Source organism: Astyanax mexicanus, chromosome 2, assembly GCF_023375975.1.
Source record: "Astyanax mexicanus isolate ESR-SI-001 chromosome 2, AstMex3_surface, whole genome shotgun sequence".
NCBI lineage: Eukaryota > Metazoa > Chordata > Actinopteri > Characiformes > Acestrorhamphidae > Astyanax > Astyanax mexicanus.
The window spans coordinates 49613591-49635481 of NC_064409.1; the positions used below are offsets into that span (position 1 = coordinate 49613591).

Genomic DNA, 21891 nt, shown 5'->3' on the forward strand with positions numbered 1-21891 from the left:
TGTTGAGTGTTATTTAATGCACATTTTACGTTTACCTTTAAATAGTATCTCATGAAAATATATATTTATAAACTACATATAATGACTAAAAGTAATACCAAACTCCAACTTCCTAATATCTCTATTAAAATATTAACAGACAACACTGGACAACTTGTTTTTCCCTAAAGCTCCATCTAGTGGCTCAATGTTAACAGTAATCAGAACATGATAGGAATGGAAACACAGCGTGAGTCAAAAGTTTGGACACTCTAATTCTCATTCAGTGTTTTTTCCTTACTTACTTTATTTTCTACATTGTAGATTCATATTATGGACAAAACACTCAAAACAATTAAGTGTTTGTCCTCCACAATCCCCCGACCTAAACCTGATTAACTGAGATGGTGATTTGAGGTGATTTGTGATGAGCTGGAGCTTCACAGCGTAAAAAAGTAGCAGCAACTATTGTTCAGCACCTCTAGGAACTCCTTCAAGATGCTGAAGAAAACTATTCCAGGTGACTCTCCCTCATGAAGACACTGAGATTAAAATACCATAAGTGTGAAAAAAAGTGTGGCTACTTGGAAGAATCTAAAGTATAAACCAAAGTCTGGTTTGTCTTCAATATTCAATTTATAATGTAAAAATCCTAAAATGAAAGAAAACACACTAAATGAGAAGAGGTGTGTCCAAAGCTTTGGCTGGTACTGTATACAACATAATACAATATGGATTCTTAGACATCAATTAAGTCTAGTCTTGAACTAAACTACACAAAACACAAAACAAACCAGAGATTTGCTGTTGAAAGGAAAATTAAATCCAGGACTAAGTTTAATCCCTGTGTGTAAAAAATGTAATAGACATCAATAGTCAATAATATATAATAAAAAGGTTATTCCCATAATTTAATATGAGTATGAAAAATACGCTTTACTATAAGCATAGGTGTTCCCCCCATGGCCCTATTCAGAATTAGTGCTTACAGTAGTAATATCGTATGAAACCTTTTTTCAATACCAGTAATGCAATTGTTGTTAAAGATAAAAGTAGCAAAAAGAAATAATTTTATTAAAAAACATGGAACGGAAAAGAAACAGGACACACAACACACACAACAAAAAGATGAAAAGCACTAATAGATCCTCTCAGGAAAGCTATAAAACATAGAAATTAAAATCTGGAAGGGTTCTGTGTATCAAATGTAAACTACTGTATAATAAAGCTATACATTTGAAACTTTAATCAGAAGAGCTGTGACACCACATACTTACTATACTTACTTTACTTACTACAGTGTATGTCTTTACATCTCAGAAGTTCCTGATTAATAATAATCCGACCAATAAATGAAACAGGTTTAACCACAAATCAGCTGTAGTGACCAATCTGTGCACTATTTAAAACAAATATCAAATAATCATAATGAATAAAAAACTTTCCTAAAGGTTTTCTAAAGTTTAATAATCAATCATTTCACTCAGCGATCGAATTGCTAATGTCTTCTTGTGTGACAAACACTCGTATTTTGGACAGGTAGTTGCTGAGACTTCCATAGCGCCACAGCTTCATCTCCAGTGAGATCTCAAAGTCCTGAGGCACTAGAATGGGTTTCTGAACCACCATCACGCCTCCGCTGTCTACCCTCTGTGTGCCAAAGTAGCCTGCCTCGTTCCCGTCCACTATGGCCACCTGGAGGTTGTCGCCGAGCATAGTATTGGAGGGGCCCATGCGGAAGATGTTGGTGGGTACAGGGATGTTGGTGGGAAAAGTGAGGTGGTAGTAGGTTATTCTCACAGGCAAGGCCAGGCACTCACTACTCTGATTGCAAGGCAAGCGTTCGCAGCGACTGCAAATAGAAAAGAGAGAGATGGAGAGAAGAGGGTGAAGGAGAGGAGAGAGGGAAGAGTTAGAGCGATGCAGTGCTCGACATGCAGTGAAGGAGAGGGGGGTGAGGGGAGTGGCAAAGTAACCTGCCTGGGTCTCGTCATTCAAAGCAGTGGTCTATCTGAGCACCTAACCGTGCTCCACCCACAACTGTGTTGCAAGGTCTAATTTTTTAAGATTTAAAGTGAACTTTGGTGATATGAGCAGGATGCACGAGACACATTGGTGATTGTAGCCTTTTTGGTGGTGTCTAAATCATTTCAATGGGTACAATTGTCTCTGAGCCAAATTGGCCGGTGGTCAGTGATGATAAGAGCAAAATGCATGGGACACATCGGTGATTTTGACCTTGATTTTGCTGAGTTTATTGAGGACTTAGGTTAGCTCTGAGGCAAAACTGAGAAACTGAAGTGCAAAAATGTCTATAAGGTACTAAAACATGCTGCAATTTGTTAGTATTGTAGCATTTTGACCTCTTCTTAGTCATAGAAGAGTCAGAAGTAAGTCCATACCTTCAAATCTGCACAATTTTTTTGTCTTACCGCAGAAGTAGTTCATCAGCCAAGATATATGGGGTGTCCAAATTTCAAATTGAGGCTAAGATTGCTAACAAACACTTCCAGTCTTTCAGTATACAAGAAATTGGACATGCTTTTAATTAAACATTGTCTGGATTTAGTAGACAATTGTGTACTTTCTTCACAGTACGATTTAGATCGATGCACTGTTCACCATGGAATTAGGGCTACACAATATTTTTTTTTGCATCATCAAATAATGCCCAGATGTGCAATAATCACATCACAAGTTATCCACTGTCAAATTCAATCAAACACAATTGCAACTGCAAGCATTTGCTGCATAATGCATCTGTGGGTGGAGCACTGAGAGGTAAATGAATGCTAGGATAGTAATGTTAAAACTAAGTTATTTAGCATAACATGTCTTGCAAGTAAATGTTTTGCATTATTAATATACAGTAGTGTTCATTGCTCAGCATGCATTTTTGTTGATTTATTGAACCATGTGTCCAAGTGTCACGAAAAAAAAATCCTTTAATCAATAATTCTTTCATTTTTTTATCTAGAGTAGTGGTTTTCCAACATTTTAGACCATGTACCACCCACAATCAACTAAAAATCATAGTTTCACCTAAAAGTGATACACAGGAACATACAGTATGCTGTTGGATGTCAATGTGAAACAATACATTAATGCTATTGAAAAGTTTACTCTAAATTCCAATTAAAATCCTGCAAAATTACTTTCATTTTTGAAGTTCTCAACATTTCGAGAAAATTATGTTTTTACCTCACAGTGACAATATGTCATTGTCTCCAATGAAACCAGGCAAGACCCAGGGATTTGGACACCCTGGTACTCACATGCATTTGCTTTTATAATCTTTCTTTCTGATACATTAAAAAAACATTTATTTGGTGGTGAACCACCTTGGTGTGCTTCACATACCACCAGTGGTACATGTACCACGGTTTGAGAACCACTTATCTAGAGCCAATAAAAATGATTAGGTACATATTATTGTCCTTCCATTTCATGTACAGGAAGTAGAAATGCACTACATACAGGCCCCAAACATGCCTCTCATTTTTCATTCTTTCCAAACATATCTGCAGTCACTGGACATCAAATACTTACGTTTCACTAGAGCGCCTGTAGTTGGGTGGGCAATCGAAGTTTAGGCATCGGAATCCGCCCTGAATGTTGAAACAGCTCTCTGTCTCTGAGCAAGTGTGTGTTCCTGTTACACACTCATCTACATCTGTTACGAACAAAAAAAAAACAGATTACAGTAACAACATTAAACCCTTATTCAAAAAATTACTAGAATTTCTTGACTGACATTGAGATTGCACAGTTTACAGCTTTTACATGTAAACCACTCAAAGTACAAACTAACATTATAGTCAAATATACATAATTTGATTTCCTTTGGTGATAATTTTGTATGATGCTGTGAATAAGCAATTATTGATATAAACGACAGTCAAGTCAGAGTCAGTGGCACATTGTAATACATACACTCATTATCAAATAAATAGGAATGAAACTTAGCAGAGGTAGAATTTTCATCATGGAAATGTGTAGGATGCTACTGGACGCGTAAACCACCACTACTACAAACTCTGCAGGAACTGCATGAGAATATTTAAGCTGGATTGAGTGGACTATCACAGTTCACCATTAGGAACCTCTACAATTCCTAATCTGTGTATCACAATAAATATGACCAAGAGATACATTTTTTGTTGTTTATTTTATTATTTACTTATTTTTGCAGACGTCTTTATGAAAATTTTATGTATTTGCAGCACACATTATTTTACCTTGAGGTAATTCTTTTGTGTGATGCTGTAAAATGAGCAATGCTTGATATAACATAAAGAACAGTCAAGTGAAAGTGAGCAGCATGTTGCAATACATCCATTACTGCATTAAGGAAATTGTGTGCTCTCCATTTAAATACATATCATGTTTATCCACAAAACAGCCAAGGTTAAAAAAAGGCTCTTTACCCTGGCAGCTGCGTCCATTGGGGGCGAGGGTGTAGCCTTTAGCGGGACACGTGCAGTGGAAGCTGCCTGGTGTGTTGTGGCATCGATAAGAACATATATGTCCTCCAGTGGGCAGAGCACACTCGTCAATGTCTGCGGATAAACAGAACAACATGGCATTTAGTAAACTGTACATACAAATTCACAGGGTTCATATACTTTTTAACCAATATATTTCCATTATTGTTTCATGACTTAAAGGCAAACTTTTATGACCATACGATTTTTTAAAACACATGGACAATAAAACCAAAAATCTAAAACTAGAACTAAAATCAAAATGTATTACAGTAGGCCTAAAATGAAAGATAAAAATGTTGACACACAATCTTTAATAATAAAATATGTAGGGCTAAATTTCTGAAAGAAGTTTGAGCTGACGTATTTGTAGCTCAAAACAGATTTTCTCCATCAATAAACATAAACGCAAAGATTTGTAGACCAAATTTTCATGACTTTTCATGTTTTTTTTTATTTTCCCAAAACTTATCCAGGCCTGGAAATTGCTATTTTTAAATTCCATGACTTTTCCAGGTTTTTCATAACCGTACAAACCCTGATACGTTAAAAATAAAAATAACACATAACCACTTGCTCATACCTTCACATGTAATTCCATCCACATCACTCAGCTGGTAGCCACGGCGGCAGTAACACTGATAGGAGCCGTAAACATTGGCACACTCTTGACTGCAGGGGCTGCTCTCGCACTCATTAAGATCTGTGTGTTAATCAGAGGGAGAGAACTGTATTATAATTCCTCCAGTTCTGCATCTGGTCAGACATTCTGCTACAAGTTTAGTTCAGTGCTCAGGTCTAGTGTCCAAGCTACATCTAACCTGATACTACACAACTTTCAAAGTCATAGAAGATCTAACCTTTGCTAAATGAGTTTTCCTGATTTATTTTATGGAAAATTAAAAAACTGTCTATCGCACACTAAATTACTAGAGATCATACACTACAGGACTGAATCGAATACAGAACACAACCCCAAAACAGGCCTTGTGTTACCTAGAAAACATACAATATGGACAAAAAAAAACTAAATTAGTTTAAGCTCCTCAAAGGTTTTTTTTTTTTGGCGAATTGCTGCACTTATTTTTCCCTGGATAAGTAGTAGTTTTGTGTGTCTGGCATAAGTATTTTTAATGATAAAGTACAGAACTTGTTATTTATTGATTTTATCATATTAACATGTATTTAGTCAATTTACACCTAATCTAAGCATTACATTTTTATCAAGTGTTTTGCTGCGTTCCCTTTTGACTGGAACGCTCCTACAGGTCAGATTTCTTACTCTGAAATTTGGAAGAGCTTTACCAACCCTAACCCTAACCCTAGAATCCAGGATGGATGCCCCCATATCAACAGTAGTAAAAGCAGTAGTAGTATACAGTTTATTAGCACTTTAAATCGATCTTACACACAGTATGATACAACATCTGTGGGGTGTAGATGCATAATAAATATTGAGCAATGTGTTTTAATTAATATTATAATATACCATATTTTTCACACTATAAAGTGTTATTAAAATCCTTTAATTTTCCCCAAAACTGTCAGTGTGCCTTATAATCCGGTGCGCCTTATGTATGAATTCTACCAGTCAGGTTATAAGAGCAGTAAAGTCTGAAGTACAGTGTTATACAGGAGTTTCAGTTTCTCCAGCACCGAGACTGAAGCAGTATTAGCATTAGCCGCTAACCACTCTAAGCGCTAGCTCTTTCGTCATTCAAAGGTGAACATTATCAGCCTGCAGCCAGCTGCTAACCCCTGCTAGCACAGCTGGAGCAGCATTACAATTAGCCGTGTACCGCGCTAAGTGCTAGCTTTTTTGCCATTCAGAGGCCAGTATATCGTACTGTAGCCTGCGTGTTTACTTGGGATGAACCTGTAGCTAATATAGCCCTGGGTTACCAGAACACTCAGAGTTCCTCAGAAAACACAGCTAACTCGGGTGTGACGCCATTCCCAGCTTTGACCTCCCACATCCGAGGTAAATGGAACACAGCATTTGTTGTGGGGTCTGAGTGAAGCTTGATTTGTTGAACCTAAGACTAGTTTAGCTCCACTAAGTGTAAAAATACACCTCTGACCCACAGACTGAAATGTGCCTCCTGTTACTCCTGTTACTGCTCTTACAACATAAATATATTTATTTCCTTTTATATATTTGAATAGTTAACTGTTCACAGTTTGTTGGGATAAGTTAATTTTGTTCATTAGAGTTATTTAAGTGTTAATTCAGAACTTCTGTTTAATCCAAAGAATCTCCAGGTTAAAGACATTTTCACAGCTTCTACAATATGGTCATCGCAAAAACTCATATAGAGATAACGATAAAAATACAATAAATTATATAGCTATAACAGAAGTATAACAGCTAGCTGTTAACACTGTCTGCTACTTGACTTGCTATTATCAAAAACAACAGAAACAAGAAAAATGGTTTGGTTGAGGTTGAGGGTGGAAAGGCGGGGTCAAAAGGATCTGGTCAGACTACAAAGAGAGCAAAATTTGGTCATGGGGAGCATGGCAGATTTTAAATTCCTATATGATTTTTTGTCTCACTTTAAATAGTACAGAAGACAGACTTGTGCCAGGATGAAGCTGCTGCCTAATTTAAGGCAAATAAGAGACTGCCTTAAGAAAACACTTTTCATGCTCAGTTTTTATTGGCTGTAAACAGGGCATATTAAGACTACATTGCTAAAAGATGTTTTATTCAACTGGTTAAAAAGGCCAGAAAACAGAGTGAACACCTCTCCCACACTGCTCGATTCACTCTCCAACTGTTCTACACTGACTGACAAAAATCTGCAGACTACAGCCATCTAGCCAGGCTGAGAATCAAGACGAAAATCTGGATAAAAATCAGTATAGTGCAGTATACTGTAATCTATCTGATACATCTGACCAAGATCTGATATGAATATTAGAGTCAGATGTGTTTAAGAGTAAAACTGAAATTAAACTGGGAGCTACTCCAGGAACAGGGTTAAAATCTTTCCTTACCATCACAGTTCCTTCCATCACTGGCCAGCTTGAAGCCTGTGGTGCAGCTGCACTTGTAGGAGCCCAGAACATTATCGCACTTGTGTGCACACAGGCGACCAGGAAAATGCCTGCATTCATTTATATCTGAACTCGCAAAAGACAGACAGAACATGTAGTTATTTAATAAAACAGGGTGAAGAAGAAAGAGCCTGAAAAAACAGCAGTCAGGTATATTTGAGCAGAGAAATCACCAAACTGTGCCCTCTAGAGCTGGAGCTGGACAACATATGTTGACTTTATGTAAGGATGTTTAAAAGTATTTTTGTGCAAATCCAAGTCAAATGTCAATTCTCTGACATTTAACTCTAGTTAAGTTAGTTAGTATTAATTACATTTAGATCATGCTAAATGCTAAGATAAGCTAAGAGAATTTATTGGATGGATGGATGGATGGATGGATGGATAGATAGATAGTTGAAATTGTACACATCCAGCTGCAGGTATACATAGTACACAAAGGTTACAAAAGAACGACAATATATAACGATACATATAAAATACAATAAAGTATAAAAGTGATGTGCATATTGTGAGGATAACTGATGTCGTCCATACAGACAGCACAAATACACAGTTATATAATAATTTACATTTAGCAGTGCAAACTTGTAGAGATGTAAATACAGAGAGTTTTAAATAAAAAGTACTAGTGTAAAATTATAAAAATAACGTAATAGGGCATCACTGAGAGTGTGTCTGCAGAGATGGGGGTGTGTCCATAGAGTGACCAGAGTGACTTTGATCAATTCTTGATTAAATGACCAATAGAAATAAACTTTATTTACATTTACTTCTGTTAGAAGTAAAGAAGGTTTAATCTTTCTCCTGTAAGATGGAGATCTTTCCTGGAGATACATGTTTTTCCATTGGACAATGAGGGTATGTTACCTTTGTATCAAAATGCTGGCCTTTATATCGGTTCTTTATATATATATGAGACAGCAAAACCTAGATTAGGTTCCGTTTACTATAATATAATGTGCTCAAGTGTTCATAATGAAAGAAGAATGTGTTTAATGTATGGGATTTGATGTGAAGCTGATGTGAAATGTATGGGCTCTCACCCTCACAGACCCTGGTGATGCTGTTAAAGGTAAAGCCACTCCTGCATTCACAGCGGTAAGAGCCCACCAGATTAATGCAGCCGTGACCAGCACAGGCATTATCTGACCCTGCACACTCATCAATATCTGAGGAGCACACATACATACACCCAATTAGAGAAAAGAACTTCTGTTGCTTATATGGGAACAATATATAGCAACGGTCACAAATTACAGTACTTACAAAAGTAATAAACATTATAAAAAAAGTAATAACGTCTCAACTAATTATTAATTAAACACTAGTTAAGACATTATTATGTTGTGAATAATAATATAAAATATATGAAGGTTGTAATGATGACTTAGAAAGGTTTAACTATTTATTATTTGATACTAGCACACGTACTGTAAATTAATGTACCCTTATTGAAAATGTTTTCCTCTATATTTTACACAAAAAAATGCTTTATTGAATTAATTTAATGTATTTAATAAAAAAATCTATTTTGTCGTACCCACACAGCGTGTGCCCTCCTCATTAAGGTGGTAGCCACGACCACAGCTAACAGAGTTCCTCTGGCAGGTGTATGAACCAACGGTGTTGATGCACAGCTGACCAGACGGACATGGCCCTGCAACACTCAGGCATTCATTTATATCTGAGACAAACATAAAACAGAATTACATTAAAGGATTTCATAACAAAGAAATACAAAATAGTCCTTATTGAATAGGCACCACACACTACAATAGTATCACAACACTCTGCCCATGATAACAATGATATCATGATACTGAAGAGACTTCACAGCATTCGTGTTACTGAAGAGGATAAAATACTTCTAAATAAGCAAATACCAGATATCATGGATTTATGGGTGTCAGTTTCACAGAATTTGGCAAGCAATATTCTTCACTGCAGATTAACAGCTCTGGAAAAAATAAGAGACCACTTTAGTTTCTGAATCAGTTTTTCTGATTTTGCTATTTATAGGTATATGAACATTGTTGTTTTATTCTATTAACTATGGAAAACATTATTCCTAAATTCCAAATAAAAATATTGTCATTTAGAGCATTTATTTGCAGAAAATGAGAAATGGCTGAAATAATAATAAAGATGCAGAGCTTTCAGACCTCAAATAATGCAAAGATAAGTTTTAAGAGTTTAGAAATCAATATTGGTTTGGACTTACCCTGGTTTTTAATACATCTTTGCATTTTCTCCTCCACCAGTCTCACCGCTCATGGCGCAAAAATTCAAGCAGATCAGCTTGGTTTGGTGGTTTTCAATTTGGTAAAATCAAAGAAACTCATATTTTTAAAGTGGTCTCATATTTTGTCAGAGTTGTACACACTTTATTAGATTAGCGTGGAAAAATGAAGCCAATTTGGGGGAGTCTTAGGGAGCCCATGTTATAATAAATATATCCATATTTCATGCCACGTATCAATATGAATATTAATGTATTGTCCCACACCTATTATTAAATAGTTTTAAATAAACTTTTTAAATAATCTAAATAAAAAATTATCTGCAAGCATACATAATAAAAAAAAAACGTAAAGCTACTTTTTGTAACACCATTATATCAAAAACACAATAGGTATTAAACAAATTATATTAATATATTAATAGTTTGGTTACTGTTTTTCTGGCATCTCTGATATTTAACTTCTGTATTATAATATGTGAGGTTTTAACACAATTATGGGCCTTTAGTGAACATCAATCATTCATCACCGATGCAACTGCCCAGAGCATCCTGTATGTATCCTGCCTGGCACTGTGCGCTGGGATGGCAGCGGAAGGAGCCTGGTGTGTTCTGGCACTCAAAGTCCTTAGGACAGTTATGAGTGTTGGTCTCACACTCATCAATATCTGAAAAAAAGAGGAATGAACTTTAGTTTTAATGTCATACTTATAGGAATAGAAGGTCTTAAACTGTCTAAGCAATGTAACAATGTAAAAATATTATTAGTATTATATTGTATATATAAACCTTATAAATAATAAAGTCTCATAAGTTGTTGAAGACAATTTATGAATTTTATGTCATGAATTGTGAATGCAAAACCTGTTTTACACATGTGGATACTGTATATTGCTGTGCAGCAGGAAGGAGGTACCTACAATAATGTTTCAGTGTAATTACACTAACCATTAGATAGTCAAGTAATAATAATAAAAAACATTACTATGCAAAAGTATCTCCTAAACGATCTACTTTACTTAAGTCAATATCTCAAAAACATTTTTTGTAATTACTCTAAATTATACAGACCACTATAAATTACCATACATTAATAATAAATTAATAAATAAATAGACCCCACACATAGTTACACATAGTACACCACCACATACAAGAAAAGTGTTAAATACAGGCTTTTATAACATTCTCTAATCATATATCACAAATATATAGTAAATGAGTAAGCGTGTGTTTGACCTTTGCAGCTGTTGCTGTCAGTGAGCTCATATCCTGTGCCACAGCTGACCTCCCTCTGGCAGCGGTACGACCCCATTGTGTTGATACAGCGTTCACCAGGACGACAGTGATGAGAACCCAGCAAACACTCGTTAATGTCTTCAGAAAGAGAGACAGAATGAAGCTATATGTAAATGTAAATGTATGAAGAATGTAAATATAAGGGTTTTCAATACTGTGTCTTTTGTGTTCACAGCATAGTTGTTTAAATTTCATACAAACAGTGTGTAACAAAACATTTTTAAAGAATTACTCTGAATAAACACATTATTAAAATCACTTTTAATGTACTTTTTTTTTTTTTTAGTTTTTGATGTTGGGGGGTGGGCTTTTTGCCATGTCCGGGATGCTGCCTTTAATAATTATTTTAAATTATTAAAAAAAAAAACACACAAATAAAAAAAAAAAAAGAATAAGACATTTAAATCCCTCATTTATCTATTTTAACAAAACTATCAAGCTCATCCTAGAATTAGCCCACCACTTTACAAAAGTATGCTTTGACATCAGTAACATCACAACCTTCACACTGTGTTATTTTCAAGGCACTGAAGACATCTGCTGCATGGTCAGCAATTAACCATATTATTTTTATTTAATATGCATCAAATAATATTTTGCTGAGGTGGAGCTTACGCAGTTCTTCCTGTCATAGTAAAATATTAATGAAAACAATTTTGGAAAATCAAAATGTATCTTTTTCTATAAAAATATCTGCAGCTCTAGATCCACCCTGTTTTAATCAAATGCTAATTTCACTAAATGTCTGTCTTTTTTTTAATAAAACCCTGTTGTGAGGTTTGCCATGGTGAATTCATGGATGACAGGAAATAAAAAGTAAAAATAAAAAGTGATTAAACTGGGAAATTCTGATTTCTGTGTAGACTAATATAATAAACAGTCAAAAGACTTAATCACTGTGTTTTGACCCATGTGGTCTCTTTACTGTGGCTTTAATGGAAGATTTCAGAATGTCACATGATTTTTAAAGAACCTACCTTCACAGTTTTTCCCATCTGGCTTGAGCTTGTACCCAGCAAAGCAGGCACAGGTATTATTCCCCACACAGCGCTGAGCACAGTTCCCTGCTCCAACTGACACACACACAAACACAGGCACACAATATTTAATAGATTAATATTTCTACATGGATCTCTGTTACAAGATTATTTACATTATGTCCATTCTAAATCTATATATCAGAAGATCTTTAGCACTCACCTTTACACTCTACATCGGGAACAGCAGCTCCTGAGATGACATAAATACAAATATGAAGAGGGGTACGTCTGCTGCTGTAACATACCGAGAGGCTGAATGTTTTACAATAACCATGAAACACAGTTCGTGCTTCTGAGAGACCACTAGGGGGCAGCAGAGCTTTTTATGAGATGTAACTTTCCCATTTCAGACTGGAGGACCCTTTTCATTTTCCTGCACATTTTAGTGCTTTTTCACAAAATACAAATCAGGAAATCAGAAACTGACTGCAATTAACCAGGGCTGAGTTTCTTAAAAGCATCTTAATGCAAAGAAGACTTTTAAATAGTCGAGTGAGCATCATCCAGAACACTCTCTCTGCAAGTTAAGATGATCTTAACACCAATATTTCTATTTGAGCTGTATTAAACTATTGTATGCCTTTGTACAGTGTCAGTAAAATGTCTGTCTGTCTGTCTGTCTGTCTGTCTTAAGGTGCTGCAAAGGGTTATTTGAGGTATATCACAGGAGAACCATTTTTGCTTCTGTAAAGAACTACAGCTCTGAAAAAAATTAAGAGAGCACTTCAGTTTCTGAACCAGTTTCTCTGATTTTGCTATTCATAGGTATATGTTTGAGTAAAATGAACATTGCTGTTTTATTGTATGAATTCCAAATAAAAATATTTATTCTAAAAGCATTTATTTGCAGAAAATGAGAAATGGCTGAAATAATAAAAAAAGATGCAGAGCTTTCAGACCTTAAATAATGCAAGTTCATATTCATAAAGTTTGAAAATCAATATTTGGTGGAATTCCCTGGTTTTTAATCACAATTTTAAACGTTTTTGTTTAAATAAAGAATTATTTCTGTGTGGATAAAGGTGTAAAGTAACCTTTAGGTTCACACTAGCATACCTATTACATAGATACAGCTCTGAAAAATAATGAGTGTCTTTGATTATACCAAATTGAAAACCTCTGGAATATAATTAAGCTAAACTGCTTGAATAATGGCACCAGGATCTTTTATCCAATATCAGTGTGTAAGACTGGTAAAGGAGAACATATCAAGATCTTGATGAGGAGCTGCCTATCCCAAACGTCCATGCCCAGCCTGCAGCTCTGACTACCTGCTCATGAACGAGTGGCTGCAGTTGTGTTTCAGCTCCGGAGTTCCATCTATGTGCCAAACTGTGACCCATCATTCACCACAATGACTTGTTTGACTGAATGAAGCCTCTGATTGTGCACTAGGAAAAACATATTTCTGTAATTGACATCACTCAGCTGCACTAACCTTGAGTAGAGTTTCCATCAGTCTCTGGTGATTTGTCCACACAGCAGGCCCGGGACACCAGACCACACTGATAGCTTACAGTCAGGGAAAAGTCACAGGACAAGCCCTGCTCCTCTGCTGCCCTGCCAAGCAAACAGCACTCGCAACACACCTGCACCGCACAAACACACAAGAAGAGAGAAACTACTGTTTAAAAAAAAACTTTAAAACTACAACAGTCAGAATAAAACTGTTTTTTTGTGCAGCTGCATCTTTAAAGACCCACAGACGCCTTAAAATGGCCATTATAGTAAAAAAAAAAAAAAAGCAACATCAGAAAATGATTGATTTAAGATGTTTTAAAACATCATGCCTACAGTTTTAAAGCCATCTGTTCCAAAAACATTATATTGATCTTTTTCAATTTTGGGCCCTGGCAAATTCTAAGTGGGCTTTTTTGTGAATGGGTTTAGGAGAGGCTGCCTTCATGGGAGTATTTTGTAGTAAAGTAGCCCATAGAAAATGTTGATTTTGAAATGAAACTTATGGTTTTCTGACAAATCTGTTGGGGTACTCATTTATGCTGAGCATAGTATATATATATATATATATATATATATATATATATATATATATATATATATATATATATATATATATATAGAGAGAGAGAGAGAGAGAGAGAGAGAGAGAGAGAGAGTATATTTAGCAATTTTAGTACAGCCATTTACGTTAAAATTAAAAGAAATGAATAACAGCAAGGCAAACCACATGGCAACATATATCTAATTTTTACGTATACACAAAAAAATCAAGGTGCCCCAAATGACCTTAAAGGTACCATTGCCCAGAGAACCCTTTAAAGCTCCTTTTTTCAAGAATGTACCAGGTTTAAAGACACAGTAAAAAAGAACTGCCTCTTCTTCTTGACCTGAAAAGTTAGAAAATGATGAAATATGTTTTTATTGTTTAAACAGTTACTCGTTTAATCATTCTCATTGTTTGGTACATAAACAAGAAAATATCATACACTTACGTGCCAGACATCATTGGACAGCAGTATTTAAACTTATCACAAAGTTTTCCACAGGAGACGCCATGGGAAAATCCACACCTCTATAAGTTGTGAGGTGCTATCTTGTGAGTGAGGCTGAACACTGTCTAGCATGCTCATGGCAAGGCAACATTAATTATCACATCTAGATTCAGTTTAGGAGGCCACACACACGTATCCAGCAGGTCAGCGCAGTGTACTTTAGTTTCCATGTGACATGGCAAAAGTCACACAATGCTAGTTCCTGTCCCATGATATATGGCATGCTGGTGTAATTTAATTCCACTATGGCACGTTTATTGTGCCCGAGCATTCTGACGAGGCACAAAATGGCTTTGTGTGCAAAACTGCTTTGGGATACTAATAAATCATCTTGATTCATGGACCATGTTGAACTATAGTGGAATCATGAAGTGCAGACAAGCATACAAGTACAGGCATGCGGAGTACAGGCTGCTGATGACAGCACACAGGCATCACACAGGCTTTTGTACCGCTATCTTCAATAGAACAAGATTAAGGAGGTTGCTGGGGGGATACCAGTCGAGGCAAGGTTCTTGTGACTAATGTGATGCAATGTGAGTTCAATGAGAGCACGCAGAGTTGCCACACGGGCAAATACATCCTGTGTACAATACAAAGGTTCATATGTGGGTGTACATTTATACCTACAGTCTTTTTTACTCACAACTACGTGACCCACACATTAGTATAAGATAGGGCTGAGGAGGTAAGTGTATTCAGACCCTAATAGCATGGATATCGTGGAAGAAAAGCTAATATAATATAATATAATAATATATATATTTTGTTTTGCCTTTTTTTATTCTTTTTTACTCACTGTAAATGAGTAAACGACTGAAAATAAACTATTTCTCCTCCGACATTGCAGGTTAACACATCAAGTTTGGAAACACATAAAACATAGTAACGTTTACACTAGGAATGCACCGAATGTTACGCGAATTCTGGGCTGATGATGATATCTGATATTAGACATGTACAGGGGTTCGACAATGAAACTGAAACACCTGGTTTTAGACCACAATAATTTATTGTCTGGACGGACAGTTCTGGTGGAAACAGGAGAGTTGAGGTGAACAATGAATTCTGCCGTGATTTTGGCAGCCATGATTTTGTTTTTTGGATACAATCCGGGTTAGCACCCGAACATCCCTTTCAGACAGCTTCATTTTGCATCCACAGTTAATCCTGTTGGATGTGGTTCGTCCTTCTTGGTGGTATGCTGATGTTACCCTGGATACCGTGGCTCTTGATACAAAGACTTGCTGTCTTGGTCACAGATGCGCCAGAAAGATGTGCACCAACAATATGTCCTCTTTTGAACTCTGGTGTGTCACCCATAATGTTGTGTGCATTGCAATATTTTGAGCAAAACTGTGCTCTTACCCTGCTAACTGAACCTTCACACTCTGCTCTTACTGGTGCAATGTGCAATTAATGAAGATTGGCCACCAGGCTGCTCCAATTTAGCCATGAAACCTCCCACACTAAAATGACAGGTGTTTCAGTTTCATTGTCCAACCCCTGTATATATCTGCTGATGCCAATTTCGGAAATAGACTAGACACTCCCTATAACTTTATGACTAATAAAAAAATAAAAAATTGATTAAATTCAATGGATTTTAATGTATCACAGTCAGTGTTGGCCAATTGTAGCAGCACAGCCAGTGTCACTTGGTCCTTTTCCTTCATACGTCAGCAAGTATTGGTTTAAAATTATGGCCATACATATCATCACTACAAAACATTGACTGTACTAAAAATCTAATGGGTGAACAATTAGACACTTGCTAGAACAAACTGTTACTATTAAAACTCTGTTCAAAAAAGAGATTGGTTATTTTTTTTACCATTGTGCTGAACTGAAGTCCAAACTGCAGTAATCCAAATCATGGCTTTTGTTGAGAACAGCAACATAATGAATAAGTAGATTAGGAAATACAGTTAAACCTGTCTTAATATAGCTGCCTAAGATCACTTTTTCTGTTAATATGTTTTAGAAGATGCTGGAAGTTTAGTAACACTCCAAACATTTGTTGTCAGAAACCATTAGAAGAAAGACCATGTAACCCAATTTCTGATGAAAAATACTTAATTATTTTGGGATCTGTTCATTAAGCTAATAAGCTTTTTACATGGTGTAAATGACAGTTTTTTTTTTATAATAGTCTGTAACACATTTTATGTTGTTTTTTTGTTACCTGCAACAAGAGAGAATAATTTATTACATTTTGCATTTTTAAATGTATTTTTTGTTTTATATGTATACCAATAGATTTATACACAACCACATGAGTCATGTTTCTCCAGTGAAAAAAATCAAGATGTATATCATGACTTGATTTTTGAATAACTGTCTCATTAAAATACAAATCTTATATTTTTCTACGACAAAATAAGAAAACAAACCTTGACCTAAATGGAGGTGAATGAACACTGAAATTAGAATTTGTGCTTATTTAGAAATGTAATTGTAACTGAGAAAGTGATTTTCAGCTCCTGGAAAGATGATGGTTCACTCTGCACTCTAGGATGGACATATATCTGAAACCCAAAATTTAAACTGCCTGATCTAAAGAACAAAATATTACAGTCACCTCTTGACCACTTATAGTGTGCAGTCATTTTAGTGAAAAACACTCACTCTCTTCTCTTCTGTTACCACTGTGAGACATTCAATACACACCCAGTAATTGCTTAAAATGTACAGTGGTTGAAATGATTCCTCCTGACAGGAGTTTATTGGACTTGTGACAACTTTTGACAGCCTGCTGACACTTTATATGAGCGCTCAAATTAAACAAACACCTGCTGAGCATTGAAACGCACTCAGGCGTGTACAGGCTGTTGTTGTATAATAGATCTGTCATGAGTTTATGGATGGCATTACGCTTGTGGAAATAATACACTAGCAGCATGGCACATTCCAGTTATGACTGAAAGTTTTGGGCTGTTTAACTGTAAACAGTTTAGTAAAACCCTCTCTGTGTCTTTTTCTCTTTTTAAACTCCTATTTAAACTTGATTAGAGGTGGTTCTGAAAGTAAAATAAAGTATCCTAGTAATTTCCTCAAATTCCCAGAAAGTCTATTACACTCAAAAACAATAATATAGCTTATTCTTTTACCAAATTCTGTTATTGTGTTATTGTAAAGTTATTTCCAGAAATCAAAGGGTTTTTATCACATTGAATAACCACTTTTGTTTAATAAATTACCATTTTTGTAAAAGAGGTGAGTGTGAAAACCTTTTTTTCTTCTTTATACATAAACAGACGTTTATGTTAAATAAATAATAAACACTCAATAATAATTTACCACAAAAGAGAAAATTCATCTACATCTAAAAGGCTGAAGCAAGCAACTTAATTTGACACAGCTCACCAAAAAAAATGGCAAGATAATGCTTTACTTTGACATGTTACATACAAAATGCATATGTATTACTGACAAAAGTCAGACAGTTGATACCTGGCTAGAATGTCCAAAAACCACAAGCAAGCAACTCAGGGTTCTTTATTTTCCATGGTTCATGGCACTATGCCACCATTTCTAGTTCCATGAAATCTGGCATACATACAGTACCTTAGCAGTTTTGGTCTCGCATGTGCTCCCGGACAGAAGGGCATCACAGGTACCCTGGTCTTTGGCCATATTGATACCATTAGTGCAGCTATTGTCCTCCAGTACTGCAGCACAGCACTGTTCCTGGGCTATTCTATTAGAAAAAAACACACAGAAAGAAGAAGATATTGAAAATAAGCCATTACTAACACAATTAAAGTTCATGCAGTGCTAATTAACACAAAAATGCTTTCAAACCACCTTTAAAAGACAATCCTAATTCCAAAAAAGTTGGGCCGTACTGTAAAATGTACAAAAATGTAAATAAAAAACGAATGCAATGATTTGCAAGGAGATTCACATTTCAGAACACATATCAGATGTTGAAAGTAAACGATTTTACCATTTCAAGAAAAACATTACAGTAATTTGTTTAGAATTTGAAAGCAGCAACCTATCTCAAAAAATTTGTGATAAAGCAACAAAATGCTGGAGAAGTAAAAGTTACCAAAACAGACATCCCAAGTTGCAAATGTTGATTTCAGGGAGCCCATCCCCCCCAACTCACCAAATGATAACGGAACTTTAGTTTTATATTAATTAATTTTACGTTTTTATTTTTTTTTATTTTATAAAATTTAGAGTATTCAGAGTTGAAATAAAATGAGTTTTGTCTTTTTTCTTTTTTGGAAGGCCCTGCCTCTGCTTTCCTGCCTATGCTTTTTTTTTTATTTGACAAAAATTGACAGTAACAATATCACAAGAAATTGCACAAAATCAAAAACATTTCATATCATATTACAATAATTATTAATATTGCCTCCGCCATGATCTGCTTTCTCTCACTCTCTGAACAAATCCCATCCGGGAGGGGGGAAAAACACTGCCCGCCCACACTAAAAACTGATTGGCTGTCTCACAGACTCTTTGCAGAGAACAGGCCAATCAGAACCCTCTCTGTTTTCTCTCTCTCCTTCCCACACGAGATTAGAGCAAAAAAGCCTGTCGTCTGTGTGCACGTTTGGGGCACTCGTTCTGAATTCCGGGAGGTTATATGTGACTCGCGGGCATCCGGGAGCCACTGCCGAAATGCGGGAGACTCCCGCAGCTTCAGGGAGATTTGGTTTGTCTGCTAAAAACTCACATGAGTGGGTATAGAAAGAGAATGTAAAAGAGGCAGAGTGTGCGTAAATAAAAATCCTGAAAATATTAGATAAAAGACTTTATATTCTGCCATCTACTGTAAAAAATATGATTTAAAGATTCAGAGAATCTGGAGAAATCCTTTTGTGTTAGAGACCAGGCCGCCCATCAGTACTGAGTGTTGGTAATCTTCAGGCCCTCAGGTGGCACTGCATTAAAAAACAGGCATTATTCTGTACTGGAAATCCCTGCATGGGTTCAGGAACACTTCAAGAAATCACTGTCTGTGACAACAGGCTGTTGTTAAAGAAGAGGGACCGCTACACAATGGTAGATATGGCCCTGTTCCAATCTTTTTGAGATGTATTGCTGCAATCTAATAAAACTATGTTTTATTGTGACTAAAATATGGCTCTATGAGATATTTAAAATCATTGAATTTTGTTTGCATTTACATTTATTTACATGGCTCTTTCAACTTTTTTGCAATTGGGTTTTTATTATCTATGCAGAAAACACATCTTTTGCAACATGTACTAGACCGATGCTTGGTCATAAATATTCTATGTTATGAGAGACTTCAAAACAAGGCCTCACATTTTTTACATTCATTAGAAACTTCTGGAAATTTGCAGCACAATCACTGCCATGTAGATTGCACAAGACCCCTGTGTTTATTTTCTTACGAACTTGCTCTTTACTTCATCACTCCTCCTCTGAGGCCACTACAACCACAGGATTGCTGTTTAGGAGTGAGCAAAGTTATTGATGGCAGTCTCAAGAGCACACTTTCAGCCCATGTATCATCTCCATGGCCGTTTCTTAGTATGCGTTCTCGTGTTTTTGCATCCTCGTATTCTTACCTAACGTCATCATCCACTTCCCAAGTCGCATTCCTATAGTCAAGAATGTATTTACAGGAAACAGTTAAAGTTCCTGGATGTGTTCTTGCTCAGCAATAGAAACTGAGGATGCACTGATCAGTGACTTACCAAGGAAAGCAAATGGAAATTTACAGGACTCACTGTGAATTCAATGCAGAACCGATGACTAGACATTGGTCAGATCCACAAATTAAAAGTTTTTAAAGGTCTCCTTTGACTAAAATCTACTTTTTCTAATTCTTTATGAAATATTATAGGTTTCTCTTAGTTATTCATGCTGCACTTGAAACTCTTCCTCAACTGTCTGCATTAGCTAGTAAAAGAAAATAAGATCAGGAAAAGAACAGAATCAACTCTTGGATTCATGGCCTAAAGCTAAGCCAGTTTTGTCAGACAGGAGCTAGCAGTGCTAGGAACAGCACTGCAAGTTTTTTTTCAAATATCACACGCTTTGCCCAGTAATTCAGAGCTAATTCAGAGCTAACAAATAGTTAGAATTTGTCTATGGAACACCACCAGCAAAGTACAATTGAGATAGGTAGGTGTATGTTTAGAGTTAAGAGTTCTGTTTAAACTAGTTAAAATTAAAAATCAACCCCTCTGCTGCTGCGGCTTAGCCAACCCCAGAGTGGATTTTTACTTTCTGGACCTGGACTAGGTTAACATAAGATCTCCGGTGGATTTTGCATTTTACAGAGACTCTAAGACTAGGTCAGTGGCTGAACTGCACTTAGCAGGGCATTACACATGTTGTAAAGTAACATATGATACTGCAAAGACTATTATAAGTGTTAAACTGTCTTTACAATGCTAGTTTATGCTGTTTAGTCGTGAGGCCTTAGCTACGCTGATTAGCTTTGGGTATTATCAACTTACTTAATATAATTAATATAAATGCAAATTCAAAGCATCTCAAAAGGTTCCATTATTGCACATGTGTGTTTGTTCTTGCAAGGTAACTTGACAAAAAACATCCAATGACAAGAAAAAGTATGTGAACATTTTGGAATTTCATATTTTTCTGCATAAATTTATCATAAATGTGTCTGATCTTTATCCAAGGGTATTGCCACATATAATGTGCCTAAAAATCTTCAAGTCAGTCCTTATAGGGTCTATAGGGTTAAGATCTGGGCTCTGACTTTGCCACTCCAAAATGCAGATTATGTTTTTTTTAGGCTATTCTGTTCTAGGCATGCTCAGGTGTTTTGGGTCATTGTCCTGTTGCAACACCCAACTTCTACATTTGGGTGAGTTTCAGCTGCTATATAGATAGTCTCACATCTTTTTTTTTTTATTATTATTTTTGGAAATTCATTTTCCACTGAACAACTGTAATCTGGCCAGGCCCTGATGCAGCAAAACAGGCCCAAATCATGATGTTCCCTGCACCATACTGTGTGTGCAGTGTCTTTTTTTATTTATTTCTATTTTGTTTTTTAATTTTTTCCTAATTTATCTAGGCAAATTGCCCAAATTTCCCCCAATACAAGTGATGCCGCAACAAGGAGGGTAAAGACTAGCACATGCCTCCTCCGACACATGCGACACTTTTTGAAATTGCAGAGTAGCCAGTGTGCTTGGAGGAAAATGCAGTGGCTTAGTTCTGATACATGAAGAGGAGAAAGAGCGCCATCTACTCACTCAGAGACAGCAAGACCAATTGTGCATTCTCGGGGCTTCTGCAGCTGATGGCAAGCT

The 21891-nt window shown here is 36.0% G+C and overlaps 1 protein-coding gene across 4 annotated transcripts in view; it reads right to left on the reverse strand.

The window, feature by feature from the left end:
- fbln1 (fibulin 1) overlaps positions 1-21891 on the reverse strand; it is a 59323-nt gene that overhangs the window by 25139 nt on the left and 12293 nt on the right. For 2 of the 4 annotated variants that reach the window (XM_049474437.1, XM_049474436.1), the window contains exons 3-14: positions 18185-18317; positions 13543-13693; positions 12265-12294; positions 12042-12137; positions 11005-11142; positions 10296-10433; positions 9067-9210; positions 8570-8695; positions 7464-7589; positions 5047-5166; positions 4407-4538; positions 3529-3652 (exon numbers count right to left, since the gene is read on the reverse strand). In XM_049474437.1, the coding sequence (XP_049330394.1) occupies positions 3529-3652; positions 4407-4538; positions 5047-5166; positions 7464-7589; positions 8570-8695; positions 9067-9210; positions 10296-10433; positions 11005-11142; positions 12042-12137; positions 12265-12294; positions 13543-13693; positions 18185-18317 (1458 nt within the window). Of the gene's footprint in view, positions 1-1032; positions 1832-3528; positions 3653-4406; positions 4539-5046; positions 5167-7463; positions 7590-8569; positions 8696-9066; positions 9211-10295; positions 10434-11004; positions 11143-12041; positions 12138-12264; positions 12295-13542; positions 13694-18184; positions 18318-21891 lie in introns of those variants that run through there. The other 2 variants (XM_049474438.1, XM_049474439.1) reach the window with 2 other exon arrangements.